The sequence below is a fragment of the Engystomops pustulosus genome, chromosome 1 (genome assembly GCF_040894005.1).
Source record: "Engystomops pustulosus chromosome 1, aEngPut4.maternal, whole genome shotgun sequence".
NCBI lineage: Eukaryota > Metazoa > Chordata > Amphibia > Anura > Leptodactylidae > Engystomops > Engystomops pustulosus.
The window spans coordinates 16,695,711-16,712,384 of record NC_092411.1 but is presented as its reverse complement, the minus strand read 5'-3'; the positions used below and the strand labels follow the sequence as shown (position 1 = coordinate 16,712,384).

The 16,674-nt window shown below is 42.3% G+C and overlaps 1 protein-coding gene across 7 annotated transcripts in view; it reads left to right on the top strand.

Annotated features, from left to right (window-relative positions):
- Window positions 1-16,674, top strand: part of DCC (DCC netrin 1 receptor) — a 583,792-nt gene that overhangs the window by 494,310 nt on the left and 72,808 nt on the right. For all 7 annotated transcript variants that reach the window (XM_072134166.1, XM_072134174.1, XM_072134157.1 and 4 more), the window contains exon 15: window positions 4,294-4,488. In XM_072134166.1, the coding sequence (XP_071990267.1) occupies window positions 4,294-4,488 (195 nt within the window). The remainder of the gene's footprint in view (window positions 1-4,293; window positions 4,489-16,674) is intronic.

The window sequence follows — 16,674 nt, the reverse complement described above, 5'->3', positions numbered from 1 at the left end:
CTCAGACAGAAAATAGACCATAGGATCATTTATTAAAGGGCCAAAGCCACTTTTATGAATCTGTTGGGCAACGGAGCTCCAAACATAGACATAGAACTGTCCCAAGGAGCCGCCTAATGATAAATAACCCCCATGGTGTTTAAATGTCAGGCTTGATTACCAGATACACTTACCTAAGGGGTGGACTCATCTTACCCCTTTTAGATTGATACTATGGGGCTCATTTACTAAGGGCCTGATTCGCGTTTTCCCAACGTGTTACCCGAATATTTCCGATTTGCTGCGATTTTCCCTGAATTGCCCCGGGATTTTGCCGCACGCGATCGGATTGTGGCGCATCGGTGCTGGCATGCACGCGATGGAAATCGGGGGGGGCGTGGCCGAACGAAAACCCGATGGATTCGGAAAAACCGCCGCACTTACCTTCACTCAGCCCAGCTCGTTGTATTCCAGTGCGTTCCGATGCTCTTCAGCAGCGCCACCTGGAACTACCTTAATAAATCCCGGCTGGACCCGAATCCAGCGCAGAGAACGCGCCACTGGATCGCGAATGGACCGGGTAAGTAAATCTGCCCCTATATCACCGGCATATGGCAGTGGAAAGAAGACTGGAGTTTTTTTTTTTTTAAATGTTAACAAATAATAGCACCCCTATTGGTGGATAACTGTAAAAAAATTTTACCCAAATTTTTTACCATGTATCTAGTATTGGCAATTGTTGCTATCCCTGACAGTGCCCTTAAATGAACATCATGATATTAACTCCTTAACGCTCTGCGCCGTAGCTCTACGGCGCAGAGGTATAAGGAGTGTATGAAGAGGGCTCACGGGCTGAGTCCTCTTCATACAAAGGTGGGGGTTTTTGCAAAATGCATAAAACCCCCACCGCTAATAACCGCGGTCGGTGCTTGCACCGATCGCGGCTATTAACCCCCTAAACGCCGCCTGCAAAGTCGCAGGCGGCGTTTAAAAGACGGCGGCGCGTGGGCGCCGCCATCTTTTTTTTGATCGCCACGCCCCCGAACGTCATCGGGGGGTGGCGATCAGTTGCCATGGTAGCCTCGTGTCTTCTCTTGACACGAGGCTATCTGGCAGCTGCATATTCGTTACAATGAGCCAGTGGCTCATTGTAATGAATGTGCTGCAAAAATGCCATATATTGCAATACAGAAGTATTGCAGTATATGGTAGCAGCGATCTGACCATCTAGGGTTAATGTACCCTAGATGGTCTAAAAGATAGTGAAAAAAAAAAGAAAAAAAAAAGTTTAAAAAATAAAAAAAATTAATAAAATATTAAAAGTTCAAATCACCCCCCTTTCCCTAGAACGGATATAAAACATAACAAACAGTAAAAATCACAGACATATTAGGTATCGCCGCGTCCCAAAATGCCCGATCTATCAAAATATAAAAACGGTTACGGCCGGCGGTGACCTCCGAGGCGGGAAATGGCGCCCAAATGTCCGAAATGCGACTTTTACACCTTTTTACATAACATAAAAAATGAAATAAAAAATGATCAAAATGTCGCACAGACCTCAAAACGGTAGCAATGAAAACGTCGCCTCATTTCGCAAAAAATGACCCCTCACACATTTCCGTGCGCCAAAGTATGAAAAAGTTATTAGCGTCAGAAGATGGCAAAAAATTTTTTTTCTTTTTTGTACACATTCGTTTAATTTTTGAAAATGTATTAAAACACAATAAAACCTGTATAAATTTGGTATCACCGCGATCGCACCGAACCAAAGAATAAAGTAGGCGTGTTATTTGGAGCGAAGAGTGAAAGTCGTAAAAACTGAGCCCACAAGAACGTGACGCACGTGCGGTTTTTTTTCAATTTTTCCACATTTGGAATTTTTTTTCAGCTTCGCAGTACACGGCATGTTAAAATAAATAACATTACGGGAAAGTAAAATTTGTTACGCACAAAATAAGCCCTCACACAGGTCTGTACACGGAAAAATGAAAAAGTTATGGATTTTTGAAGTTGGAGAGCGAGAAATGAGGCGAAAAACCCTGCGTCCTTAAGGGGTTAATATCTGGAAAAATACATTTTCTAAATGATCTTGCCATATGAATTTTTACATTTTACATAGGTGAATATTCCACGCCAAATTCCGCGCCGATACTTTCTGTTACGTTAATTTGCAGCCCGGCCACGGTTGTAAAATTGGTCTGATTGGTTTGCGTTTTGCGATCACTTTGCTCAGTATCTCTAGTCGCTGTATTTAGGTCATGCCAATTATGGGATGGCTTCTCTTATCATCTCTCTATGTGGCTCGTCGCCATCTGTTGATTTACGTGAAATGTCTTTCAAGCTAAAAATAAAGTTGAAATTAACCATTTTTGATCAGTGAGTTAAGATGCCCGATTATTTTGGGAATACTTCACGCGTGATATCTTATGATGGTTCTGCCACTTAGAGTATAATTAGAAGTTGCCGCCATGTTACAAGTTACTCTGATGATGGAAAAATATTAGCTTGTCCCTTCCGCTCTCAAAGAGACGAGTCATGATGTTTTGCTCATGGAGTTGCTTGTAACGTAGTGGGATACATGTGTTACGTTACCCATAATAACATATCCTTTGATTCTTTAGGTCATATTTTAGGTTATTTCCTAGCAACAGGACATTTACTATTAGAAGTAGTGCCTATTGTCTACATAAGAAATTTTAAAAAGTCACAAAAATTTAATTGACTTCCATTGTGCACCATAGCATGGACCAGATTCGCTGTAATGTGAACAGACCCTCGTTGATCAGCTGACTGCCTTTCGATTTTAAGTGTAAAAGGGATTGCCTATCCAGACTGTAGTCTGGGCTAACTCCTTTGGCATGCCCTGCTGGATCAGTGGGGGTCATTTACTAAGGGCCCGATTCGCGTTTTCCCGACGTGTTACCCGAATATTTCCGATTTGCGCCGATTGTACCTGAATTGCCCCGGGATTTTGGCGCACGCGATCGGATTGTGGCGCATCGGCACTGGCATGCACGCGACGGAAATCAGGGGGCGTGGCCGAACGATAACCCGCCGTATACGGAAAAAACACTGCATTTAAAAACCGAAAATGTGTCGCTTGGGAAGCGCTTACCTTCACCTGGTCCAGCTCGGTGTATTCCGGCGCGTTCCAATGCTTCTCAGCGCAGCAGCGCCACCTGGTGGATGGCGGAGGAACTACCTTCATAAATCCCGTCCGGACCCGAATCCTGTTCAGAGAACGCGCCGCTGGATCGCGAATGGACCGGGTAAGTAAATCTGCCCCAGTGTGTCAAAAGATTTTGTTCTAACCAGTTGCATGGATGATCAACTGATCAGCAGTCCAGCTTAAAGGGAACCTGTCACCACCTTTTACGCCACTAAACTTCTAGCTCCTTCTGATCGGGTATGAATTACCTCTCTTATGTTAAATCTAACCCATATACCTATAAAAAAAATTTGTTCCAAAGTCAGGCAAATGTGACTCTTCTTTATTTTCACATGAGATGAGTCAAGTTTAGTGGTTGCAGGGGGAGAGTCAATTCAGAAGTCACTATCTTCTGTTCTATAGCACCTAGAATCATGCTTGTGTCATTTTAAAGACACATGCCTTTGTGAGCTCCAGAACATGACATACCGGTGGCTAAAGACATAGTAGGAAATGTGAACTGCAGATAAAGATCCAGTTCCTGACTATTTTTTAACTGTCTCTATGTTCTGAGATTTATGGGATATGAAAAGATGTGTTTCCTATCTTTAATATGACACCAGCAGCATGATCCTAGGTGATATATACAACAGATGACTACTACTATACTACTACCACTACTACAGCAAAGGAACATGTTTCGTAACAAACAATGAACTTATTTGAGCAAAGAGCAGCTGAATTATGAATTCAGCTCCGAAGTGCATACTATGAGCATGTATAGAGTGATTCGTCTTTATTATAGCGGAACTGAATATTGTCAAGATAAGGCTTTTATAAATATCTGCCATCCTCTCCCATGTAGGGAAACAAGCTCTGGGATAAATGCCTCTTCTGAATGGATATTGCAGATGGTTCCCAGTAAATCTCGCATTGTTTTTGCATTAATCATTCTGTCCGTTGCGTCTGCACTAAAACATCTTTGAAATCTCTTATTCCGGCTTCACTGACTCGGAACTCGAGGCGTCCGGTCCCCGAGCCCAGATTACCTATTTATAACACAACATTCCGTATTCAAACAATGATCAAAATGTATTAGTCAGACGAGAGCCTGGAAAGACACAGTCCATGGAATACTAATCATGTTTTTGTTTGACTCGTAGAATCTCAAGTGCCGGACCAGCCCAGCTCTCTACACGTCAGGCCCCTGACTACCAGCATCATTATGAGTTGGACTCCGCCGCTCAACCCTAACATCGTGGTGCGAGGCTATATCATTGGCTACGGTGTTGGAAGCCCCTATGCCGAGACGGTGAGAGTGGACAGCAAGCAGCGCTACTACTCCATCGAGAATTTAGGTAAGTGGTCATGATAGAATCTAAGTTGGGTTGTGTTCAAGAAGTTACCATCATGGAATCACTGATGATGGGATTTATGGGGCTTTGGGTGACCCAATGGGGACAAGGACATTGATAAATTACAAAACAAACTCCCGGTAGAGATGAGGAGGACTTTAAGGGATATTCATAACATATATGGTATATTCAGAAGATGTGGGAACCATGTTCAACTCTTTCCATGATTCTCATCCAGGCATAACACAAGAGCTTCTTCACTGTCCGCCAAACGTTCTTCATCGGGAAGTAGAAGCTGGTGGTTGCCTCTATTGCCTCACAAAGCAGTTTGGACATTGGGAAAACCTTGACATATTTGATAATCCTAAGGATACAACTCTGATCTATGAGCAGGGGATCACAAGCCATGGGGCAAGTTGTGCTACTTGCCTCAGGCAGCACCACTTGCAGAAAGATACAAAAAAACTACAAAAACTAATGTCTCGTAACACCTGATGTCAGCATGGTTATGAGACACTGCATAGAGAACCCACTCAGTGATAAGACCCCCACAAATCACGAGAATGTGGGTTTTATGGGGTACAAGGTACCTCCATTAGACCCCTTCTCGTGTGGGTAGGGCCTAACTTGATGGTGGAAAAACTCCTTTAATGAGTGTCTTTAATGGAAATTATTTATTAGAAAAATATTTTCGAGAAACAGTTCCACGTGTTCCAGTGGGTTGTATCTGGTATTCTTATACTTATTATGGCTGAGCTGTAATACCAGGGCCGTCGCATATTTTATCAATTGTGGAAACGCCTTTTATATTGTTCAGGGTATTTTTATATCTTAGGGGTAAGACTTTGATAAACACTTAGTAGTAATATGAGTGAACTAGAGTCTTTTTTTCCTTTAGAAATGATTTGTACTTGGAAAATATTCCGAGTGTACCTGGAAAAGTATCACTGGGAAATGAATAGATTATATAGGCCACATCCGCATGTCACTCGTGTGTCGTATAATTCAATGCATTAAGTCCCACCGACCGCTCAAGTTCTTGGAATCCAGAGTCTTCAATCATAAGATCCAATTATGTGATTTAACACGGCAAAGTGTTGAGTGACAGCTCCGAGTCTCGAGGGGGTTTCGAGGCGACGTTTAGTTCCGGCTAATGTTCGCCTTTCAGGTTGGAGACAGGAGGTTGGCTTGACAGTCAATAGTAATATGAAGTTATGCTCCATTTCTGGAAAGAAATATCTTGAGTCTCTAATAACTGTCTACACTTCGTCTATGAAAATGGATGAAAGTTTAATCAAACCTCATTTGACAAAAGTGTCCGCCTGATGGTGGAGCCACCGGGTTTGATGTAGACCCAATTCAATAAAGGAAGAAAAATGAAACTATAAGATACTTTAATAAAAATTTAAAAGATACATCTTGACAATTAAGGTTGTCTACCGTGTCACGTCACATACAGTATGGTGTTGTGCATCCTCACTGAAATTAAGATGGTAGAACCTTATGAAGAGGAGCATGGAGCTCCTCAAAGTCAATGGGGCAGATTAACTTACCCGGCCCATTCGCGATCCAGCGGCACGTTCTCTGTGGTGGATTCGAGTCTTCCGGCGATTCACTAAAGTAGTTCCTCCGCCGTCCACCAGGTGGCGCTTCTGCGCTGAAGTTCCCCGAGGCCCGCTGGAATGCACTGAAGTTCACCGGCCTATACCTGGTGAAGGTAAGCGCGAGTCCAGCGAGACTTTTTTTTTAAAATGCGGCGGTTTTTCCGAATATGTCGGGTTTTCGTTTGGCCACGTCCCCAATTTCCGCCACGTGCATGCCAGCGCCGATGCGCCACAATCCAATCACGTGCGCCAAAATACAGGGAAAATCGGCGCAAATCGGAAATATTCGGGTAACACGTCGGGAAAACGCGAATCGGGCCCTTAGTAAATGACCCCCAATGAGTTCTAGAAAGCTAAGAAAATCTTCAAAAATCTGAATATATAAAGCAAAGGGTCCTTCCTTTCTCCTAGAATTCACCAGATTTGAAATATAATGGATTTATCGAGATGTTTATTTTATACGTTGCCATCCGGTAGTTCTGATGTCCCTCTCTTGGGTTTCCAAGCTCGTCATGATGTTGTACTCATATTGAATGATTGTACAGTCATTCCCCGGGATACATACAAGATAGGTTCCGGAGGTTTGTCCTTAAGTTGAATTTGTACGTAAGTCGAAACTGTATATTTTATCATTGTAGATCCAGACAAAATTTTTTTTTGGCCCCAGTGACAATTGGAGTTTCAAATTTTTTTGCTGTAACGCGACCAAGGATTATCAATAAAGCTTCATTACAGACACCTTACAGCTGATCATTGCAGCCTGGGACTATAGTAACATCCAGAGAGGTCACCAGAGGTCACAGTGGGCAGAGGGGTCATCTGTAAGTCGGGTGTCCTTAAGTAGGGGACTGCCTGTATTTGTGTATTATATGATTCTAAGAATTCAGGAAAAATTTATCATGAAAATCCATCAAACCAGGGACACTTACTCATAGATCCGGTCACCGTGACTGTGGTGATCTTCTTATATTTGTTATCCAAGGCTTTCTTCCTTTTAACATCAACTTTTAAAATTATACTAATGAGCCCAAATGGCTGTGGGGGAGTTATCAGAGTTCAGTTATCAGTGCTGCATATTCACAGGCTGATACAATGAGCAGAACAGGCCCCTGCTCTCTCCATCCTCTCTGGCAGCAGCAGGAAGTGCAGAGGGAGGGGGAGACCTGCTGTGCTCATTGTAACAGCCTGTGAAGCAACAGCACAGAGGAGCTTTGGTAAAAAAAAAAAACTCTAAAATAATGACGTTGCCACAATTCATAGAGAAACTGTAACTTTGAATACCCCTTCATGATGATAAAGCATCAATCACTCGACCTTCTATTACTCTGTATATTCACAACCCCCATAACACGACTCCGGTTGACGTTATCCAGTCCGACCTTACGATGATGTGAGTTCCCTTTCCCCTTTCACCATCTATTCACACTATGATAAGATCCTCAGCTCGCCTCTCACAATATTAATATCTGCTCTATAGATCTTGAGGACAAAAGCCGGGAAACTTTGCAAAGTTTTATTCCTCGGTGTCTGATTTAAAAAGGTTCTAAACAATATCACAGGGAAAAAAGTTATAAAGCCCCAAAAAAAACCCGAGGTGCTCCATCATGGAGGCGATAAAAAAAACAATGGCATTTTTATCATTTTACGTCCCTTGCATCGCAGGCTGAATTTCCTTGCAATATGAGTGTAATAAACCAAAGCTGATAAACCATGGCTGGTGGCCGGACGTAGGGAACTGCAAGGAGATGCTGAGTGTTATGCTCCTTGCATCCATAATACCTGATTTCTGCTGGAGTGGCCGAGCGCCGGGCTCAGCATCCCGCCTGTTAAAAGCGGTCATGGGGAGAGGATGACAACTGCCCGGTGCCGGGGATAATGATCCTTTTATTAGATGAAGCTCCTGTTGGCATTTGGTAGAAGAGCAATAGATTTTCTCCTCCGATTCGCCGGTCATTATCAATGTGATGAGTTTTGGAGAGACATAAAGAATAGAGAAGCTGTTATCCCTCATCTATCAGTCACCGTGTTCCAGTGTAAGATGGTTTGTAGGATGTACTGACTCCTAATAGATCCATATATCAGTCTTACGAGGACTCGTGGTGCAGACACTCTGGAAGTTTTGGTCATACTTTTTCATTTGTCAAACTCCAGGGTAAACTTTTAAGTTTCTAACAAAATTTCGACCAGTGATGATGATGATGGTAAAGAGTCTTTGTAATAGTATGTATGTAACAATTGGAATGTGGATCATTCAAACTCAATGCTACATCTCTAAGGCTGCGTTCACATCTGTATTATGGTTATTTTCAACACATACGGCAGGAGAACTCCCAGCATCCAACGTATCCACAGACATACATGTGGGCGGCACGGTGGCTTAGCGGTTAGTATTACAGCCTTGCAGCGCTGGGGTCCTGGGTTCAAGTCCTTGCGTCAACATCTGCAAAGAGTTTGTATGTTCTCTCCTTGTTTGCTTGGGTTTCCTCCGGGTCCTCCAGTTTCCTCCAAAACATACTGGTAGGTTGATTAGATTGTGAGCCCCATTGGGGACAGGGACTGATTTGGCAGTTCTGTGCAGCGCAGTGTAATCTGTGTGCGCTATATAAAGAATTATTATAACTATATACTGCCCAGTCGTATTCTGCAGTTAAAACAGAATGGAAAGACGCAGCAAACTATGCCTATCCTGCGACATAAACACTCTGCTGTAACAGCCTACAGCATTGCATCCATCCCTGGACTCCGCTGAGTGTATGCTCTGGGAGGTCCTAAGTGATGTAACTGTTCTTATACGGACATGACATCACTTAGGAAACACTCCTCCTCTTGGGGAGGAACATGACAGGGTAGCTCACTGTATAGACAAACAGTAAGATTAGAGATTAGAGATCAAGATTTCCCGTTTGGGGTTCAGGTGCACCCCCCCAAGGAACTTTGAGATATTGTCAAATTGGCTGCCGAACAGCCAATCCGGCAAATTAATGCCCCTAGCCACGATCCATGGCTATGATTGGCCTGCAGTGTCCCTGGGTTTGCTCATCTCTAAGTGAGATATATCCTAGCTCTACGTTGTAAGCACAACAGAGGACTACAATGTGGAGTAAATGTAGCCTAAACCCCCCCCCCCCCCCCCCTCCCGCAGAAAAACAAGTGTCCCAAAATGAAAATTTTTATCTTAAGATTTTTCTTGATTGAGAAGGAAGGACGCATGGAAGATACTGGTTCGCCAAAATAATGCTGCTAGATATCATCTCCGGTTGAGATGTTGTAAACTTAATGGGGCACATTTACTTATTATGAATAAGAAGCTATGAATAAGGTATAACTACCGAAACTTATAAGCTTTGACGCTATTTTTACTCCTTATGCTGTGTCATGCACTACTTGTGTCATTTTTAATGGATTCCAAATACATTTTGCTATATTTTACCAAAAAACTGACTTCTGATGTCCAGCTGGAAAAAGCTTTCTTCTTACTTCATCGCTGTATGCACCTGTGGCCAAGGTTGTCCGTGCTGGAGTGTCCAGAGTCAAGACCATGTGGATTGTTTGAAGTGGGTGAGCTGATTTCACAAGATTTATTCCGGTGATTGTTTTTGTACATTTACTTACCCGGTCCATTCGCGATCCCGTGGCACTTTGTCTGACGTTGATTCGAAGCTTGCCGGTATTCACTAAGGTCCGTGCGCCCGATATCCTGCAGGTGTCGCTGCTGCGCCGAGGTCCGGCGGAGTTCACCTTCTTCGTCGCGGTGTATGTGAGTGCTATTCTTGCGACTTTTCCTAATCCGTCGGGTTTTTTGACGGCGCCGATGCGCCACAATCCGATCACGTGTGCCAAAATCCCGGGGCAATTCAGGGCAAATTTGGAAATCCTCAGAAAACCCGGCGAAAGTGCAGCCGGGAAGCCCTTAGTAAATGAGCCCCAATGTCTGTGTAAGTAGAGTGAGTATCCTCTGCATGCAATTATCCTGGAGGCCCACCTAGTTCCATGGCCACCAAGGGTTTCATCTTTTCTAAACCTGGATGTAGGTATAAAGTACAGTGGTTTTTACTACTAATGGATTGCTCTTCTGGAGTAGCAATGACTTTAATGACCCCTCCCATCTATGCCACCACATAACCCATTAAACACTGGAACTCCATTACAGCACTTTTGGTTACAGTCCTAGATCACAGTCTCCTTAATAATTGTATAGCGACGTTCAGAACATTCAAGTGCTTGTTGTTGAACTGAAGATGACCGTGCACGCTAGACCCAAGTAGAGATGACCGAATCATTCAAGGTTCGCTTCTCTGAAGCGTTTTACCAAATTTTTAGGAAGATTCCATTTGATTCTGAATCGATTTGGCCCCAAATTATGTTGCGACATAAACACCATTGTGTCCTTTAAATATTCATTTTTTTTTATAAAATATTGGTCCTATTTCTATTTGTTAAATATTGACAAATTTTCTCCTTTTCACTAAATTGATAATAACGGAAGCCCAATGGACGTGTCGCAGACGGACAAATGTAACCATCAAAAGTCCATCAAAATCAATATTTCAATGCATCCTTTAAGCTTCTGTCATTATTGTATATATAAGATGACCAAAACAAATCAATATTTGGATTGGTTCAGTGCCTGAAAATCGCAAGATTCTTACCATCTCTATAAATCGACAAATATATTTGTTATTCTCAAGACTCAAGTTACCCAACTTCTAACTATCCAAGGGCCCTCTGATGTGTATTAAAATTTCAGCCAATTTTTTTAGATTTTTTTTTTAGTGGAGGGGATCAATTATGTTGATTTTTGGACATGTTCAGTCTTTTGTTATTATGGGAGTAGAACAAATGTCTCCCTACATTTAGAACATATGTGATTGGATAAACCCTATGGGGGTTATTTATCACTAGACGGCTCCTTGGGACAGTTCTATGTCTATTTTTGGAGCTCCGCTGCCCATCAGATTCATTAAAGTGGCTTTGGCCCTTGAATAAATGTTTTTATGGTCTATTTTCACTTTTTTTTTCAAAAAGTCCCAAAATGAATAAAAAAGTCCCAGCATATAGACCAGCAAGGGACTGGAGTGACTATGAGACTTTTTATGAGACTTTTTGCAAAAGTCTCAAATCATGACTGGCTTTGCACGGTGTTACACTTGCAGAAGTTCTATTTTTAGGCCACAACAATGAAGAGGTGTATATAGTCCTGTGAGACTTTTTAGTAGTGAAAAGTCTCATAACCCTCAATGTGATTACTTTGAGACTTTTTTACCCCAAAAAAGCCCAGGAAAACCATTGATAAATAACCCCCTATATCTATAAATGGCTTGTGAGGGATTGTTGATGACCAAACAAGCTTATGGCCTTTGACCAACCTCTATTGAAGGTTTATGACCACATCTAGTCCATAATCTTAGCCAAACCAATCGAAAATACAAACAGGAGAAGAAACCTTGAGAAATCTTCTAGGCACTGATGTTACCAGACTTCCTAAAGAATTTCTATGTTACATTTTGGGGCTTTGATAGATGAGCTTTGTTGTGTCGGTAACTGGAATTAGATTCAGTTAGATCAAGTCTTTAATTCTCCTACAGTGCCCCCACGGGAGCGGTGGAGTATTACACATTGGACTCTGTGTTTACTGCTCGGACATGATGGGTCCCCCCGTGAGAGAAGTTCCCTTTGTAGCCACTTTTAACTCCATATAATAGATGAGAAGAATCGCTTAGACAGTTTGTTGAGTCTATAAGAATTTTTCAATGATGGGGTGGCTGCATATTTTTACACAACCGTTTCAAGGAAGAATAAGAATTATCTCGTTGAATTAGGGTAACTGAACTTTTTCCATTTACAGACATCAAAGCCAGACAATTACAGCCGCAAAGATGCAGCCGCTACCTTTAATTTCAGTCACCTTATTCTTCCCTTTTATTCTTTTATGCTCCATAATCAGCGCTCAGTAACACAAATCTTCACAAAAATTTTCGAAAATTGCTAACAAGGCCGAGATTCCTGTGATTTTCCCCATTATACTTTGACCTTAAGCGATAATGAAATACTAAATGAAAGGCTTGCAATCATCTCACACTATATCTCTTCTCTGTGCCGGGGTCCTGAGAGCTTTCTGCCTTTTGGTTAAAAATGAGCCGGTCTTTTATTCATTGGCAGAGGTGAGGAGGGGTGATCTTCTGCTAGTTCTTCTGTCTCAGTTGCATTTTAACTTCTGAGCGTTGATTTAAGAATTTAAAGCGAAAAAAAAAGTTTGGAAAATATCGTTTTAGAAGAGATTTTCAAAGATTTTTATACGGATGACTTGAGATGAGTAGACCCGATTGTCAGGTTCAGTGTGCGGGTACGGCTGCCTGAAATAGACATCGCAGGATTGGCCACCGAAGAGCCGATCTGACAAATAGGCAACTAGCAACTAATTATGGCTATGATAGGCCAAGGGATTGTTGCTAGGGGCATCAATTTGCCAGATTGACCATTCAGAGTGGTCAATCGTAGCCATAGCTTGTTGCTAGTGATGTCAATTTGCCGGACTGGCTGGCAAAACGTCCGGGTCAGGTGGCTGAACCAAAACCCAACCATCAAGTCCGCTCATCTCTACTGATGACAAAATGGTGGGAAATTAAGAACCGCAACTGTAGTCCAACTCTTAACACTTCCACTTCCAGTTTATATATGTAGCCACAGCATCGGCAAAAACATGATGTATGGAGGTAGAAGTGGATAGAGATGAGCAAATCATTCAAGATTAAATTCACTAAAGCCTTGACAGGTTTATTTTCGAAAGATAAGGTGTTCAGGTCCAAATTATTGTTGCTCCAATTGTCCTGAAAATTGGTGTAATACCCCCTCTAGTTCGTTTTCTACAAATGTCTCCATTTTGGTTAGGGTCAGCACTAGTGCCAGGGTTAGGGTTAATCCCGCTGATGAAAAAATTTGAAGAAAATAAAAAAATAAAGGAACAATAAATTACAAAGTTATAATAATTACAACTAAAAAATTACAGGAAAATTGGAGCAAGATTGCTTCATTTCAAGCAAATCTAAAAATAATTGTATTCAATTCAATCACAAAAACATAAATCTGTTAATCAATGAATAGATTAACTTGTCTCTAAATTCACATTTATTGCTAATAATATATAAGAATTTTCATTTACAGGTAGTCCCCCACTTAAGGTCACCTAACTTACAAACGACCCCTAGTTAAAGACAGACCCCTCTGACCACTGTGACCTCTGGTGAAGCTCTCTGGATCCCACGCTGCAATGCAATGATCCCATGACAGCCAAAAATTCTAAAACTACAATTGTCAGTGGGAGAAATTTTTTTTTGTATGGAGCTACACTTATAAAATATACAGTTTTGACTTACATACAAATTCAACTTAAGAACAAACCTATGGAACCTATCTTGTACGTAAACCGAGGACTGTCTGTATTTGGCAGTAAAAATACCTCTGCATGCCTTAAACCATATTATTATGTATTTAGGCTATATCTGTGTCTTGTCTAACAAAGGGAGGGTCTATAGAAATGGTGGTGGCCTATCGAGAAAGGGGTGGGGCCTAGGATGCCAGACAAATTCCAAATACTTTACCCTGCACCAAAATTATCATCCAGTGTGAACCACTGTGATAAATCAAGTACCTCTAGATCATGTAGACCAATTTTGGAGAACTTTTTGTCAAATTTTGTACAAATTAGACACTTCTAAAAAAACTGTCCACCAGACAAAAATAACAATCAAAGCACATAGGGGCAGATTTACTTACCCGGTCCATTCATGATCCAGCGGCACGTTCTCTGCGCTGGATTCGGGTCCGGCCGGGATTTAATAAGGTAGTTCCTCCGCCGTCCACCAGGTGGCCCTGCTGCGCTTAAAAGCATCTGAACGCGCCGGAATTCACTGAGGCCAGCTGAGTGCAGGTAAGTGCGTCCCGAGCGACACATTTTCCATTTTTAAATGCGGCGGTTTTTCTGAATGCATTGGGTTTTCGTTCGGCCACGCCCCCCGATTTCCGTCACGCGCATGCCGGCGCCGATGCGCCACAATCCAATCGCGTGCCCCAAAATCCCAGGGCAATACAGGGAAAATCGGAGCAAATCGGAAATATTCGGGTAACACGTCGGGAAAACGCGAATCGGGCCCTTAGTAAATGACCCCCATAATTTTAGGCATGGAATTCAGTATTGGCCAATATTTTGGGGCAGTTACCCAAACATGACTCCACCAAAGTTTTGGAAAGTTTCAGAACATACTTTCGAGATGGGTATTCTATTCTTCATGGTAGGTTTCCTACTCTCTAGGAACATGAATCATGAATGTAGAAGGGTTGGTTTTTCATGTTCTCTTTACCCCAAGGATTTCTCTTCTCGCATTGTTTCTGTGTTAACATGTTTGAGAGTCTTGAAAGGAAAGAACGATGATTAAACACGGACTCTAATACTGGAAAACAGGAGTAGCCAAAGGCTATAATCTCCTGTATGGGGAGTCAGTGCACATTCCTGGGAGGTCCAGGTCAAAACGCGGTAATGGATAAGGGCCAGAGACGTATTTTTACAATCCATGTCCCAAGTCAATTTTCCAGTCTGTATTAAAGCAAAATGTCTCCAGCGAGTCGTGAAAAGCTCATTGTGATTCTGTCGGTGCTACGCTTAGGAATGGCTAGTGACACAGAGCGAGCATGACGCTGTCATAAGGAATAAAATCGCTCATGAGTTCTACTAAATACAAAGTACTGAAGTTTATTGAGACCTTGTTGTGTTTCTATTCTTTTATGTTGGTCATGTCCTTGAGCAGTGGTCTATGTTTTTACCATTATGTGGTTACTTTGTCCAGATAACATAGCCATGTTGTATAGAGGCCTGTAGTCTTTGATTGATAAAATAACCCATCCTATGTATTACTATGGTGGAATCAACCTTTAGATCTACCTATGGTCCCATTATAGTGACCGATAGGGGTCTAATGGGCCACCATTTACATAGATACATAGGGGCACATTTACTAAGGGTCCGAACTGCTCTTTTTCGTCGGGTCTCTCGAAAATTACTGGTTTGCACCGAATTGCCCCGGGATTTTGGTGCACGCGAACGGATTGTAGTGGATAAGCGCCGGCATGCATGCAACGGAAATCTGGGGAAGTGGCCGTCGGAAAAAAAACAACGGATTCGGAAAAAACGCGATATTTTTTAAAAAATGCGCTTACATGCACCAGGAATAGGTTGGTGAACTCCGGCGAACCTCGGTGGACCTCGACGCAGCAGCGACACCTGGTGGACATCGGGCGCACGACCTTAGTGAGTCGCCGGAAGACCGGAATCCTCGACGGAGATCGCGCCACTGGATCAGAGTTCATCAACTATTATGCCTCACTTGATTATAACTGTTATGTCACAGATGTTGTCTCATGGCCTACCCCTTCTGAAGGTGCACACTTATAATTTGTTGTATTATTTTTAAAATTTAGGATGAAGGTAAAGAGTAGGTCATTTGGTCCTCTTCAGTTTCCAATCTTGGATGGTGTTGAGGAAAAGGCCATTGCTGGCACATCAACATTGCCTTGTTTTACTATTATAATCCAATGACTATGGACTTGGGTTGTCCCATGGCCTAACATCTACAGAGGGTAAACCTGTAGGGGTGCCTGTACTGGTCTCTGTCACTAATACCAGGGTGCAGATCCAAAGGTCTGGTATGACCAAAATTAATTCTAATCCAGGTTGGGGTTGAGGAGGCCATTGCTGGCAGATTACGTTTCTTCTTAAACCATTATCCAATAACTTAGGTTTTTCGCTGTCTTATGGCCTAGCATCTCCAGGGAGTATTCTTGTCTTTTGGAGGTGCAGATCCAAAGGTCTTGTGTGACCAAAATTTGGTTATTTCCATCTTCTAATCCAGGTTGGGGTTGAGGAGGCCATTGCTGGCAGATTATATTTCTTCTAAAACCATAATCCAATAATTTAGGCCTTTGGCTGTCTTATTACCTTACATCTCCAGGGAGTATTCTTGTCTTTTGGAGGTGTCTGCTTTTGGCCCAAGGTGGCCATTTAACTGGTCTCATGCACTGACCTCTTTACTTTTGTATGGTGGAACCAGAAAACAACACCCCCAATGGGTGCTTCTAGTTGAAGGCCATAGCACAAGTAACATAAAACTTCTTGGAATTGCCCTTAAACCAGAAACTTTTGCCAATTAACTGTCCATTCTCTGGAAACGTATCTGGCTTTAGTGAAGTAATTATGGAGCGATTCATCTAACGTGCCCGCACTTACAGTCCTCTCACTGTGTACTATAGATTTCATTTTGTGTGGTCAGATATGAAACATATTCACACAAACCCCCTGCTAATAATAAATTAACATCTTCACGGGCGCGTTGCCCTTATCAAGGCCAAGTAATGATATTCTTTATTTCCACATTATTTAATGGCTGGCTCGGAGGAAGGTGAACCTGCGCTTAGTTTATGCCCTTCATATCTCCATCCGGTTGATTATTTGGCTTAATTAAAAAAATGTGAGATTGTGTTTTCGTTTGTGCTGCTCATTTGAGATAGTGGGAAAAAATGGAATTGAATATTTGTT